General features: G+C 45.2%; 1 protein-coding gene across 14 annotated transcripts in view; it reads right to left on the reverse strand.

Annotated features, from left to right (window-relative positions):
• NEB (nebulin) overlaps positions 1–15,088 on the reverse strand; it is a 178,863-nt gene that overhangs the window by 25,916 nt on the left and 137,859 nt on the right. For 13 of the 14 annotated variants that reach the window (XM_068166767.1, XM_068166773.1, XM_068166772.1 and 10 more), the window contains exons 121-130: positions 12,799–12,909; positions 12,017–12,121; positions 11,078–11,182; positions 9,207–9,311; positions 8,212–8,322; positions 7,690–7,800; positions 6,162–6,275; positions 5,930–6,034; positions 4,721–4,825; positions 2,663–2,767 (exon numbers count right to left, since the gene is read on the reverse strand). In XM_068166767.1, coding sequence (XP_068022868.1) covers positions 2,663–2,767; positions 4,721–4,825; positions 5,930–6,034; positions 6,162–6,275; positions 7,690–7,800; positions 8,212–8,322; positions 9,207–9,311; positions 11,078–11,182; positions 12,017–12,121; positions 12,799–12,909 — 1,077 coding nt within the window. The remainder of the gene's footprint in view (positions 1–2,662; positions 2,768–4,720; positions 4,826–5,929; positions 6,035–6,161; positions 6,276–7,689; positions 7,801–8,211; positions 8,323–9,206; positions 9,312–11,077; positions 11,183–12,016; positions 12,122–12,798; positions 12,910–15,088) is intronic. The other variant, XM_068166774.1, reaches the window with a different exon arrangement.

A 15,088-nucleotide genomic window follows, 5' to 3' on the forward strand; every position in this document is an offset into this window, starting at 1 on the left:
GCTCTGTCCATTTGTGCAAAACAGAGAGGCTGGCCACTGGTACTTGCAGGAATAACTTGCCAGCAGAGTATCAAAAGTGCTTGGTTTTGTTACTTGTGTTCTAATTTGTTTAAATTATATTCATTATTATGTTCATAGTTATATTTATTACTATATTTATCTTTATTATTATATTTATATTAGATATAATGTTATATAGCAAATACATTAGAGATTTATTGGTATTATATTTATAGTATTATATTTCTATTTATTACTATATTTATGTTTATTGCTATATTTCTTTCTTTCTAATGCTCCTCAGCCTCATGGGTTGAGTTGAACCTGCTGCTGTCCTCCTGAAGTTGGCCTGACAGCAGCATGCTACTGAATAGCAGCAGCAGATTCAACTCAACCCATGACAGCCGTGGAGGTGCTGGACAGAAGGTTGGACTTGGTGATCCCAGAGATCTTCTCCAACCTTAGTGATTCTAAGCTTGTGTTCTGCACAAATGGTTTCCACTCAGCTGCTCTTTATGCTAATGATGTTAGTGGCCAAATGATAGAGCAGACTTGAGGCACTTCGTCCTAACATACAGGAGGTGAAGCAGCTCAGGCAGACAATTCAATTTTCACTGGAAGACAGCAGTTGCAACACAACAACAAAACACCACTTGCAGGGAAACAGGACAAAACCAAAATACCAGGAATAGCAATTTAAGGACAGGGTTGGTTGTTTTAAACTACATTCCAGCTATGTATGTGTGAGAGAGTGCAATCAGGGCATTCCACCACAGAAAAAAACACCCCAGCAAATAAAAAGGGGTAGCAAAACCCAGCAGAGAAAAACAGGGGTAACAAATACCAGCAGATTAAAAAAGAGAGTAGCAAAAACCAGCTGATATGAAAAGAGGTGGCAAAAAAAACCAAGCAACAGGTAAAAAGGGATAGCAAAAAACATCATATATAAAAAGGGTAACAAAAACCATCAGGGAAAAAGGGGTAGCAAAAACCAGCAGGGAAAAAGGGGCAGCATAAAACCAGCAGGGAAAAAGGAGTAGCAAAAAACAGCAGATAAAAAGGGGCAGCAAAAAAGAGCAGGGAAAAAGGGGCAGCAAAAACCAGCAGGAAAAAGGGGCCAGCAAAAGCCAGCAGGGAAAAACAGGCAGCAAAAAAAAAGCAGATAAAAAGGGGCAGCAAAAGCCATCAGGGAAAAAGAGGCAGCAAAAAAGAGCAGGGAAAAAGGGGCAGCAAAACCCAGCAGATAAAAAGGGGCCAGCAAAAAACAGCAGATAAAAAAAGGGGTAGCAAAAGCCATCAGGGAAAAAGAGGCAGCAAAAGCCAGCAGGGAAAAAGGGGCAGCAAAAAACCAGCAGGGAAAAAGAGGCAGCAAAAACGAGCAGATAAAAAGGGGCAGCAAAAAAGAGCAGGGAAAAAGGGGCAGCAAAAACCAGCAGGAAAAAGGGGCCAGCAAAAGCCAGCAGGGAAAAACAGGCAGCAAAAAAAAAGCAGATAAAAAGGGGCAGCAAAAAAGAGCAGGGAAAAAGGGGCAGCAAAACCCAGCAGATAAAAAGGGGCCAGCAAAAAACAGCAGATAAAAAAAGGGGCAGCAAAAGCCATCAGGGAAAAAGAGGCAGCAAAAGCCAGCAGGGAAAAAGGGGCAGCAAAAAACCAGCAGGGAAAAAGAGGCAGCAAAAACGAGCAGATAAAAAGAGGCAGAAAAAAAAAAAAAAAAACAGGGAAAAAAGGGCAGCAAAAGCCAGCAGGGAAAAAGGGGCAGCAAAAAACCCAGCAGGGAAAAAGGGGCAGCAAAAGCCAGCAGGGAAAAAGGGGCAGCAAAAAACAGCAGATAAAAAGGGGCAGCAAAAACCAGCAGGGAAAAAAGGGCAGCAAAAGCCAGCAGATAAAAAAAGGGGCAGCAAAAACCAGCAGGGAAAAAGGGGCAGCAAAAAACAGCAGGGAAAAAAGGTCAGCAAAAAAAAGCAGGGAAAAAAGGGGCAGCAAAAACCAGCAGATAAAAAAAGGGGTAGCAAAAACCAGCAGGGAAAAAGGGGCAGCAAAAGCCAGCAAGGAAAAAGGGGCAGCAAAAACCAGCAGGGAAAAAGGGGCAGCAAAAAAGAGCAGGGAAAAAGGGGCAGCAAAAGCCAGCAGGGAAAAAGGGGCAGCAAAAACCAGCAGGGAAAAAGGGGCAGCAAAAACCAGCAGATATTAAAAGGGGCAGCAAAAGCCAGCAGGGAAAAAGGGGGCAGCAAAAAAACAGCATATATAAAAAGGGGCAGCAAAAAAGAGCAGGGAAAAAGGGGCAGCAAAAGCCAGCAGGGAAAAAGGGTAGTTAAAAACAGCAGAGAAAAAGGTGTAGCAAAAACCCATCAGATACAAAAAGGGGTAGCAAAAATCATCAGATATAAAAAGGGGTAGGAAAAACCCTTCAGGGAAAAAGGGGTAGGAAAAACCCTGCAGATACAAAGGGGTAGGAAAAACCTGCAGATAAAAAGGGGTAGCAAAAAACAACTAAATCTATTGAGAACAAGATTAATTTTGTTTGAAAAAGTACTGATGGACTTCAAGTAGATCAAGAACATAAATAGCTGTAATGAGAGGAATATTTTTGCCTCTTCAACCTGTTAAACTGTAGTAACTTTTTTCCCCCCCCTCAACTGAGAAACCAGCAAATGACTCCTACCGAGCTGAAGTTCTTCTGGTTCTCTTTCACACGCAGAATTTCTGGGGTGTCTTGCACCACTGTGACTTTGCCTTTACTGTTCTGGAGGTCCCACTGGTACTGAAGCTGTTGGGAAAGGTCAAAGTCAAATGGTGAACTCTGTGAGGATGAGGGGGGAAAGTAAATACAAGTAAATCTCATGAGGAGGTTTAGATGTAGCATTAAAAATTCTCATTTAAATGAGTAATAGGAGATCCTTCCCTACCTTTATTGCAATATCCTGCCAGGTGCCAGCTTGTGCCTGAATCATTTCACTTGCAATAATGAAAGTTAAGGATTTCAGGTCAGATTGGAGTTGTTACTGACCATACAGGCTTGCAGGTAGTCCCACAAAGCGGCTTCTGTAAGGATCAAGTTCTGCAACATGAGGGTGGTGGAACACCGGAACAGGTCGGCCTGGGAGGTGGTTGGGGACCCATCCCTGGAGATACTCAAGGTGAGGCTCAACAAGGATCTGGGCAACCTGATCTAGTGACTGTTCATGCTGGAGAAGAGAAGGCTCCAAGGTGACCTAATTGTGACCTTCCAGTATCTGAAGGGGGCCTACAGGAAGGCTGGGGAGGGACTGCTCAGGATCTCAGGTAGTGATAGGACTAGGGGGAATGGAATGAAGCTGGAGGTGGGGAGATTCAGGCTGGAGGTGAGGAGGAAGTTCTTCCCCATGAGAGTGGGGAAGCCCTGGAATGGGTTGTCCAAGGAGGTGGTTGGGGAGCTGTCCCTGGAGGTGTTTAAGCCCAGGCTGGATGAGGCTCTGGGCAGCCTGATCTAGTGTGGGGTGTCCCTGCCCATGGCAGGGGGGTTGGAACTAGATGACCCTTGTGGTCCCTTCCAACCCTGACTGATACTATGATACTATGTCCCTGCTGACTGCAGAGGGGGTTGGACTGGATGGCCTTCAGCTGTCCCTTCCAAACCAGACCATCCTATGATTCTATGATTCTCTATCCCTTGGCAAATAGTCAAAACACTGCAGCAGAAATGTTGGTCCTCAAGAAAATTTTAGCATGTTTCTGGATCCCTGCATAAACTCTGCCATTCAGAGGGACCTGGACAGGCTGGAGAAGTGCACCAAGGAGAAGCTCATAAGGTTCTATAAGGCAAAGTGCAAGGCCCTGCACCTAGGTTGGGGCAATCCTCAATATCAATCCAGGCTGGGGGATGATGAGATTGAGAGCAGCCCTGCAGAGCAGGACTTGGGGCTGCTGGTGGGTGAGAAGCTGGACATGAGCCAGCAATGGGAACTTGCAGCCCAGAAGGCCAATGGCATCCTGGGCTGCAGCAAAAGCAGCACGGCCAGCAGGTCAATAGAGGTGATTCTGCCACTCTGCTCTGCTCTGGTGAGACCTCACCTGGACTACTGTGTCCAGCTATGGGGCCACCAGCACAAGAAGGACATGGACCTGCTGGAGCAGGTCCAGAGGATGCCACAGAGATGATCAGAGGGCTGGATCACCTCTGCTATGGGAACAGGCTGAGAGAGTTGGGGCTGTTCAGCCTGGAGAAGAGAAGGCTCTGGGGTGACCTTAGAGCTGCATCTCAGTATCTGAAGGGAACCTACAGGAAGGCTGGGGAGGGACTGTTTAGAAGGGGCTGTGGGGATAGGATGAGGGGCAACAGTTTGAAACTGGAGCAGGGGAGATTTAGGTTGGACATTAGGAGGAATTTCTTTACCATGAGGGTGATGGGATACTGGAACAGGTTGCCCAGGGATGGATTTGAGCCTCCATCCCTGGAGACATTCAAGATCAGAACCAACACAGCTTTGGGCAGCCTGATCTAGTTGGAGGTGTCCCTGCTGACTGCAGGGGAGTTAGGCAAGATGAGCTTTGAGGATCTCTTCCAACCTGATGCAATCTAAATCTGTGAGTAATGCCTAGGTGGGCTGCTGCAGACATAGCAAAGCCTGTAACTGAAGATCCCTGAGGATATAAAGGCAGTCTGGATGGGATCAGAGTCTGCTCTTGAGCTCTTATGAAATGAAAAGAGCTGAATAGTTTTCTTTCTTATTTCTCTACTTACAGTGCTAAAGTTCTTCTGATTCTCACGGACTCTCTGCATTTCTGGGGTGTCTGCCACAGGCACATAGTATGGCATGGTCCTTTCTGCATCTTCCTTGTACTTTTTCTGATGGAAAACACAACATACAACTCATTAGTACAAAATATTCTGGCACTGCCCCTTGGTGCATGATGCCCATCCTTATGGAAACTGCCCAAGGAGGCTGTGGATGCCCTCTCCCCTAGAGGTGTTTGAGACCTGGTTGGATGAGGTCTTGAGCAACTTGGTCCGGTGGAAGGTGTCCCTGCCCATGGCAGGGGGGTTGGAATTGGATGATCTTCAAGGTCCTTTCCAACCCAAACCATTCTGTGATTTTACGCAGCTTGAATCATACAATCAACAAAGTTGGAAAAGACCTCAGAGATCATCAAGTCCAACCTGTCACCCAACACCTCAAGACTACTAAACCATGGCACCAAGTGCCACATCCAATCCCCTCTTGAACACCTCCAGGGATGGTGACTCCTCCACCTCCCTGGGCAGCACATTCCAATGGCTAACAACTCTGTGCAGAACTTTCTCCTCACCTTGAGCCTGAACTTCCCCTGGCACAGCTTGGGAAGTGCTTGAGCACTGCTTGGATATAAATTCAGATGATACCTCTGTGTAAGATTTATTTCAGACATTAAAGTTGTTAAGGAGCAGGAAAATGAAGCTAAATCTACTTAGAACAAAATAGTTACTGCAAAAGCAATAGGAATGATTGACTCAGTCTAAAAATTACTTCATTTCTATATTGAAATGGAATTTCAGAGTAAGGGATGACACATTCCAGCTCTAGAGAGATTTGGTTTTCTGGCTGTCTCCTGAATGTTGGGACAGGCAGTTTTTCAGGTGCTCCAAATTAGCATCCAAACTCCTCTCAGTGGTGCCCAGGGACAGCACAAGGGGCAATGGGCACAAACTGGAAGCCAGGAGGTTGCATCTGAAGATGAGGAGAAAGTTGTTTGGTGTGAGGGTGCTGGAGGCCCGGAGCAGGCTGCCCAGAGGTTGTGGAGTCTCCTTCTCTGGAGAGCTTTCAAAACCAGCTGGGCACTGTGCTGCTGGGCAAGATGCTGTGGGTAACCCTGCTTGAGCAGGGGAGTGGATGATCTCCAGAGGTCCCTTCCAGCCCCTACATTCCTAGGATTCTATGATCCACTCCAGGTTGCCACATGAATAATGATTTACCTGGCTGGAGAGGTCCTTGACCTGCTGGGCATGAACAATCTCTGGAGTATCAACCACACTGGTGAAGTTGGCTTTCTCCATTTCTGCCAGCTGTTTGTATTTGATCTGTTGGGGGAAGTTCACATTTAGGTGCCTGAATCATAGGTGGACAACAATTTTCATTTAACAGAAAAACCCCACATGAATAAATGTTCCTTTAAAGAGGACAACAGCTGATGATATTCATACAGACCTGGCTGGCAATGTCAGTGGCATTCTTGGCTCTCACAAAATCTGGTGTCTCCAAAGCCAGTTCTGTCAGCCCTTTGCCTTTGATTTCTAATTCCAAGGCTTTTTTGTACTCTTTCTGCAGATGAAGAGAGCAAATAGATACTTTGACAAAGGGAAGGCAAGATGAAGCATTTGCAGTTGATGTGGCTCAGTTGGTAGTGCACAAGACCCCTAATAGGAAGGTCATGAGTTCAAGCCTGCAGTGGGCAGTAGTGTCCTCCCTACTCTAGTCATGAGGTCTGTGGTAACAGGTTGGCCTCGATGATCTTTGAGGTCTCTTCCAACCTTAGTGATACTGATAACAACAGCTACCAGCTTCAGATTGTGTCAGGACCACACCACAGAACAGCAATACTACTAAGATCAGCTCACAATTAAACACACAAATTATGTCATTTGGGGATTAATGTCAGCCTTAATATCTGTGCTGCAGCAGCCACTCTTCCCAAAGAGATCTTCCACCAAGGCCTAAAATGTTTATCTGGTGTAAATCAACAGAATTCATATCCCTCTAAGCCCACTCTGCTGAATTTAGCCTGGCAATGAAATCCAGGCTCTGTGAAGAGCTCAAAATCTCTGAGTACAGATGCTGTTGTCAGTAAGGGTGTTTACCTCAAGAGTATTTGGTCAGGAAGCAAAGTCATGAATGATATAATAAAGTTCATTTTCCCCAGCTTTCAGCCTGATTCAGGGAATGACAAAGCTCATACTGGTGTTAAACAGCATTTAACAGCTGGAGGCTTTTACATCCTCTCAGGTGTTTTCTAAATAGCTTTTGATGTAACCCCATGGGATCAGGACAAGTTGGAGGCTGAACTGTTGGAGAGTAGCACTGGGGAGAAGAAACCTGGGAGTGCTGGTGGACAACAGGATGACCATGAGCCAGCAATGCGCCCTTGTGGCCAAGAAGGCATCTTGGGGTACATCAAGAAAAGTGTGGCCATCAGGTCAAGGGAGGGTCTCTTCCTCTACTCCTTGGTGAGGTCACATCTGGGTACTGGGTCCAGTTCTAGACTCCTCAGTTCAACAAGGACAGTGACTTGCTGGTGAGGGTACAGAAAAAGGGCTACAAAGATGCTGAGGGCACTGCAACATGTCTCTGATGAGGGAAGACTGAGAGAATTGGGGATTTTTAGTCTGGGAAAGAGAAGACTGAGGAGGGAGTCTCATCAATGCTGATCAATACTTATAGGCTGGGAGTCAGGAGGATGTGACCGGTGGTGCCCAGCGACAGGACAAGGGCACAAATTGGAACATAAGGAATTCCATCTGAACACAAGGAGGAACTGCTTTAATTTGCAGGTGACAGAGCCCTGGAGCAGGCTGCCTGGAGAGGTGGTGGAGTCTCCAGGTCTGGAGACCTTCTAAAGCCTCCTGGATGTGTTCCTGTGTGACTTTCTCAAGGTGACCCTGCCTTGACAGAGGGGTTAGACTCTATGATCTCCACAGGTCCCTTCCAACCCCTTCCATACTGTGATTGTGTGACATACCTCATTCAGGATTTGAGTTGCATTCTTGGCTCTTAACATGTCTGGAGTCTCCTCCAAAGCTGTTAGTCCTTTACCTTTGACACCTTCCTCCAGATCCTTCCTGTACTCTTTCTGCAGAAGAAAGAACAGGAAAGCTGCAAAGCCAGACTAAAGAAAGCTCTGCACTCTGCAGTTTTGTTGCAAAGAAGAAAGAGAGAAAACACCCAAGAGTATTGTCCAGGGTTACAAAAGAACTGCCAGAGAACAATTATTGTTCAGGAGAAATTGCAAAGGCACACACACCCTGCTCTGGACACAGTTAGGCTGATGGATGTCAGCAAGGGATCACAGAGTCAATACCAGCACAGTTAACAGGCAATGAAATAATGACCACAACAAATCAGAGCACAACACAGAATGGGATGTAAGCATGCCTGATGGGAATGGTTAGGAAAAGGGAAGGGGTGAAACAGAAATGCTGCTGAGGATACTTAGTGGAATTATTGCACTTGAGAGAGGCAATAAGCACAGAGTGACTGCTACCTCGCTTGCTATTTTGGTTGCGTATTTGACATGTAATAAGGATGGTGTAATCTCCAGGCCAGTAAGGTTCCTGCCTTTAATGGACTCTTCAAAGTCCTTCTTATATTCTTTCTAATGAGAGCAAGAAGACAAAAAACAAAAGAAAGGCAAATGAGCAAAATGTTTATTACATTCATGACATGGAAAACTGCTGGGAGGACGCAGCAGTGGTTTGGCATTAATGTCACAATGGCAACCTGCTGCCTTGGGCACCTAAGGCAATAAATCCTGTTTCTACTCAAGGCCATGAAACAGCTCATTAGATTCAGTGGAAACAGAACCTGATGCTGCCTTCTTTTCAGTCTTCCCCCCCTCCCCCCCACTTATATATTTTTATGCAGAGAAAAACATTCAGTGGACTCATGATGATTAATGTCTCTATACAACTGGTTTTCAGCCTCTTATAAGCTTTCATCTGGGACAGAACAAGATTATGCTTCACAGAAACAGGAAAAAACCCACCCCAAGCTGCTGGAGGAAATAGAATGACAGGCCAGTGAGGAATGATATGACAGTGGAGACACACAGGAGATAAATGGATTTCTCAAAAAGAGCTTTCTGGGGTGAAAAGAATAACTTTTGGTGGGCTGTGATAACCCTTGGTGGACTGTGATGAGCCAGACACAGGCTGTGCTCCTGTGCAAAAGGTTTAAGCGATATATATTTCATACTCTATTTCCTCTGAAGACCCCAAGGCTTGCTAAAGCTTTCTTTAGGGATAGCTTCCTGATGAAAACTGACAGATAATACCCAGTTGGCTGTGACACAGGAAAGCTGTCTGAATTTTAAACACAGTACTTCACAACCACCAGAAGCAAATGTCTATCACTTTCCCAGCCTGTCAGCATGCACGAGATGCAAGTAGAAATGCTTAACTAAATCACTGTGGAAGCTTAACTATCAAAGCATAAAGGGTGGGTTTTTTTCAGTCTCTTTAGTGTCAGTTTCAACCATACCTCGCTCTGCATGAGTTGAGATTCCTTTGCAGTAAGGTATGTTGGAGTTTCAAAGTCCAGCATAGGTTTTCCTTTTTCCTTCTCATACTTTTCTTTGTATTTCACCTGAGAAGGACAAAAAAACCAAGAAGTTACCCTCCTAAATAATCATAGAGCCAACTCCTTAGCTATCAAAAAGGTTACTCTCCTATACCTAATCAAAGAACCAGCTCCTTAACTAGTGTGTGCCTACTTTGCTCAACAGTTGGAGGGGCTGGGGGGTTGGACTAGATGACCTTTGGAGGTCCTTTCCAACCTAAAGCATTCTATGATTCTATGATCTGTGTTTAAAAAGTGAGCACCTAACACTGTTTACCTTCCTCAGATCCATATTAGTGACCACAAAGGGTAAAATCAAAGGTCAGGCTTGTAGGAAAATGTGTGTTACCTAACATTCCATTTCCTGTTGCAGTGTCAGCTCAGGTCTGAAGAATTTTCTGAGCACAAGGAGGAAGAGAGGTAGCTGTAGAAACCTAACTTGAAGGGATTCAGGCTGCTCATGACCAGTTACATGTTAATGGAGCACTGGAGTGCTAGCAGCAGGGATTGAAAAGGTGTGATTTAGCCACTTGCTATCTAATTCTGTGCAGGAGTGTCCAGGAAGTGAAATGTCCACAGGGAAGAAGGAATTCTACCTTTAGGTTAAATGTCCACAAGGAAGAAGATACTCTTGCTTTAAGTTATTATATCCAGCCTTTAAGGCATCAATTTCCAGCCTGCTGCATGCCCTGTCTCTGGCTGAGACAGATCCTGATCTCAAACTGGGGCAACAAGGAGTGACTTTAACTACAAACTGCTTAACAACCATTTTCTTTCCTGTGAAACCTTTTTGCTCTCTGTGCCAGGCAGCAGAGCAGTAACTTTGTGTTATTGCAGCATTTCTTCCTTGTTTAGTGTTAAAAAAATACCTTGGAATAGAATCTGGAACAAGGAGAATTACAGACCAAATCAGAGTATGAGTTTCCCTGGAATGAGTCACCATTTGCTGCATTCCAGAGGGGAAAATTGCCAGGCACATTTAACAGCAGCAGTAGGTATTGGTTTGGTTAAAGCCATTTTGGATTGCAGAATAAGGCTGACAAGAGGTCTCCTTGTGGCTGGCATGGATAAAGCAGAGCAAAATAGGATCTCAGCAATGACTCCTTTCAATTTGCTGTTCCTGTGATTCCAAGCTCTAGAGGAAGCCACCCTGGTAAATGTGTTACACTGTGTAAAGAGATCCATGTCCAGCAGATGTAAGTCACTCTGGGACCTGCTCTGGAATGAAGTCGTACAGGTGTTTTATGTGTGTTCTAAACATGCAGACACAGCCTCAGGCTGTGCCAGGGGAGGTTTAGGCTGGAGGTTAGGAAGAAGTTCTACGCAGAGAGAGTGATTGCCCATTGGAATGTGCTGCCTGGGGAGGTGGTGGAGTCACCATCACTGGAGGTGTTCAGGAGGAGACTTGATGGGGTGCTTGGTGCCATGGGTTAGTTGATTAGGTGGGTTGGATTGGTTGATGGGTTGGACACGATGATCTTGAAGGTCTCTTCCAACCTGGTCTGGTCTGGTCTATCTATTCTATCCTATCCTATCCTATCCTATCCTATCCTATCCTATCCTATCCTATCCTATCCTATCCTATCCTATCCTATCCTATCCTATCCTACCCTACCCTATCCTATTCTATCCTATCCTATGCTATCCTATCCTATATTTCTCCTTGACTCAGGTGTTGATAAAGCAGATAGGCAGAGAGATTGTTAAATCCTGGAGAATTTGTTAGGGTGACTCCAGTGCTGGAGAGTGGGACTGGGTGAGTGGGGTGAAGGAGAAACACACAACCTACTTACGTGGCTCTGTAGTTCTGATGCCTCCCTTAGATGAACCTGCTCAAGATTATCTGGCACCACATGGTAGTGACCCTTACTCTTCTCATACTGCTTCTTGTACTGGTACTGAAGGGAAGGTGTCAAAAAATCATCTCAATCCACAAAAAAAAATAGTCAAAAATTAAGTAACCCCTCAGCAAATTTGACTCCTTGGGTCCAATCACTGCCAACACTTCAATGGAGAATCAAAGAGGAATTAGAAAGCCAAAAAAGCACACCAAAACCCAAGAAGGTTAACACCCAATATCAGACAGCGCTTCTCAAGAGGGTGGGTGAGGTTGTATTATTGGGTTTGAATGCAAAGAAGACTTCTTTCAAAGCCAGGATTAAAAAAATAGAAAAGAAAAGAAAGGGGAAAAAAAAAACCACAACTAAAAACCCAAAGCAGTGAATACATCAAAAAGCTGGGTCAGGTACTAGTGAATTGTGTCTTTTTCACAGTGAACTGATCAGGTCATTTGTTAAGCAAGAGTCTGTAGATCTACAACAAGGGGATGTTAAAGATAAATGTGGGGAGGGAAAAAAAAAAGGCCAGACCAAAAAAAAAAAAGGTAATTTTAAGTGCAGTAAGCAGAAAAAAACCAGAAGAAACTGAGGTTGGTTAGTGTGAAACAATCAGTTAAAATGTAATAAAGAATCAGGCCTTCAAAAATGATTAGAGGGTTTAAAATATTAGCAGCCTGAGAGCTCAGAAAGATTTCACTTCCCAGAGGATAAACGTGGCAACGTGGCTGTTAACTAGGAAAGGCTCATTAGAAAGTAGAGGAAGAGATCACTACCAGGTGATGGCCCAGGAAGAAAGGAGGGAGGAGGTGTTACAGAAGTAGTTAGCAGAGATCAATGTGGGATGGGCTGGAGAGTAATGGGAAAAGCAGCTGGAGCTGGGCTGAGTGAGCTTACGGTACTGGCCAGCTGGCTCGTGCTCAGGACGTGGTTCATGATCAGGGACCCAGACATGTCTGTGACAGGCTTATGAAGCTTCTTCAGATCTGCCTTGTACTTCACCTGCAGGGGAGAAAGGACACACCTGGAATATTGCATCCAGTTTTGGGCTCCCCAGTTCAAGAGGGACAGGGATCTGCTGGAGAGAGTCAAAGGGAGGCTATGAGGATGGGATTGGAACACTGCACTATGAGGAGAGGCTGAAAGCCCTGGGGCTGATTAGTCTGGAAAAGAGAAGACTGAGAGGGGATTTAATCAATGGTTATCAATATCAGATGGCTGGGGGTCAAGAGGGAGGGGACAGACTCTGCTCACTTGCACTCTGTGATAGGACAAGAGGCAATGGATATAAACTACAGTACAGAGCACAGGAGGTTCCACCTCAACATGAGGAGAAACTTCTGCACTGGGAGGGTCACAGAGCACTGGAACAGGCTGCCCAGAGAGGTTGTGGAGTCGCCTTCTCTGGAGACTTTCAAGCCCCATCTGGATGCATTCCTGTATGACCTGTGCTGGATTCTACAGTCCTGCTCTGCCAGGGAGGTTGGACTCAAAGATCTCTGGAGGTCCCTTCCAACCCCTAACATCCTGTGAGCCTGTGTGGTCCTGTGACAAACCACATCAGATCAGGAGGCTGTGAAAACTTTGTCACATTGAATGCATCCATAAATCCCTGTAACAAAGACCTCTTATGTGGAAACTTGTAGTTTCCCTTAGGGAAAAGCAGAAGTTAAACATACCTCACTAGCCATGTTGTGAGCATCTTTCATGGTCTTGTAGATTTTAGCCTCCTTCAAATCATATTTGGGCTTTTTACCCAGCTCTTTGGCAAAGTTCTCCTTGTATTTCACCTAAATCAAGGAAAACAACCAGAGGTTACAACTCTTCTTGATCTTGAGCACTCCCTTTTTGTTTTGGCTGCAAAAGGTAGAGATCCTACTGCAATGCTGGAAAGCAGAAGGGCAAAACTGTAGCAACTGGAAGGCATCCACTGGAATAAAAGCAATTTTCAGGGTGACCTGATGTGGAAGGAGAATCTGCATTTGTATTTACAAAACACCTCCTGCAATTTGGCATTCAAGTTACACCTCCTCATTGGGAAAAACAGCTGACAGAGAGTCAAGAGAAGGATGGTGACAAAAGACAGCTAAATCCTGACCCTCAGAGATGAGGCATGTTGTCACTTGGTGGGAACTGCACATAGATAATAGATTCCCTGTTTCAAAGAGGCAAAAAAAAACCCCAACAAAAAACCCAACCAACCAACCAACCAGAAACAACCCCCAAAATACACCTGACAAAGAGTATTTACAAGAACCATTGTTGTATAGCTCTGGGAGAAATGAGAGCTGCCCAAACTCCCTCAAGACATAAGAGCAGTGGAAGATGGCAATACAGCAAATACTTTTATCTGTATCCTGTTGGACACATCCCATGTGCTGCAGGAATCAGAGAGGAAGAAGGATGCTACTGATGGCAAACAGAACAGTGACACAATTAATTACTAGCAGTTAGATCACACTAGAGGCTCAGAGGCACTTCCAAACCACAGCAGCGAGGTAAACCACAGCATTGCAAGCCACAATCATCCATCAGACCCAAGCTGGAGGCACTGAAATATTGATGGGGAATTAGTTCTGCTAATGACTTAAATGAGGGCAAATCCTTCATTCATCATGACTTGTCCTATCCCCACTGCTGCAAGTGCAGCCAGAAGCTGATTCCTCACTGTTTCTTGCAAGCCTGCAAAGGAGAGAGTTCCACTAAGAATGTTTTGGGGTTATTACTTTCTACTAACAAAGAGGCATAAAACTCTTTCAGAGGAGTTACTGAGGAGCACAAGAGAAACTCAAAGTATTAAAGATGAAGGTCTGGCTTTTCTAAATGGATCTCATAGTATAGCATCATGCTCATCACCATTAGAGTAAGTATCAATATAAAAATGGTCAGGGTTTATCATGAGAGGCAATCTAATCAATGTTTATCAATGTCTGAGGGCTGGGGGTCAAGAGGGAGGGGACAGGCTCTGCTCACTTGCACCCTGGATAGGACAAGGGGCAATGGATAGAAACTCCAGCACAGGAGGTTCCACCTCAACATGAGGAGGAACTTCTGCACTGTGAAGGTCACAGAGCACTGGAACAGGCTGCCCAGAGAGGTTGTGGAGTCTCCTTCTCTGAAGACTTTCAAGACTCTTTTGGATGCATTCCTGCATGACCTGTGCTTGATTTTATGGTCTTGCTCTGGCCAGGGGGGGGTTGGACTCAATGATCTCTGGAGGTCCCTTCCAACCCCTAGCATCCTGGGATCCTGTGATGTTTTCTTTGTAGTATTTCTCCAGCCTGGGCTGGAAACAAGTGAGGCAGTATTTCTCTTTACCATTCCACATTTCCTTAAAGATATATCACAGCCCATTAGGGGTTGGAAGGGACCTCCACAGATCATCAAGTCCAACCCATATTTGATACTAAATAAACTGGCAACCCCCATCCCTGCTCTAAAGGACAAGCACTGAACAACCTCATCAGTCTTTCTGAAAGGATTTAATCTTCTTCAGCACCAAAATCATCCTGCTAAAAAGCACACAGGAAACACACAGGACTGTGGCTGATGAGTAAAAGGAATTAAATGGGGGCCTCAGAGAAAAACCTGAGCTCCCAAGCATTATTCATGTGAAAATCTCTGGCCAGCCTGATCTAGTGTGGGGTGTCCCTGCCCATGGCAGGGGGGGTTGGAACGAGATGATCCTTGTGGTCCCTTCCAACCCTGACTGATACTATGAAAATTGGAATGAAATAAGATAGTGAAGAACTGATAACTACCTCATTCCTTACCTGATAGCTAAGGTAAGGAACAGGAGAGTCATGATAAAGAATAGACTAGAATAAACCAGGTTGGAAGAGACCTTCAAGATCATCGTGTCCAACCTATCATCCAACACCACCGAATCAACCAAACCATGCAACCAAGCACCCTATCAAGTCTCCTCCTGAACACCTCCAGTGATGGTGACCAGGAGGAGACTTGATA

Source organism: Melanerpes formicivorus, unplaced genomic scaffold (genome assembly GCF_026170545.1).
Source record: "Melanerpes formicivorus ecotype bairdi unplaced genomic scaffold, bMelFor1.0.p_v2 SCAF_106, whole genome shotgun sequence".
In the NCBI taxonomy this organism is placed as follows: domain Eukaryota; kingdom Metazoa; phylum Chordata; class Aves; order Piciformes; family Picidae; genus Melanerpes; species Melanerpes formicivorus.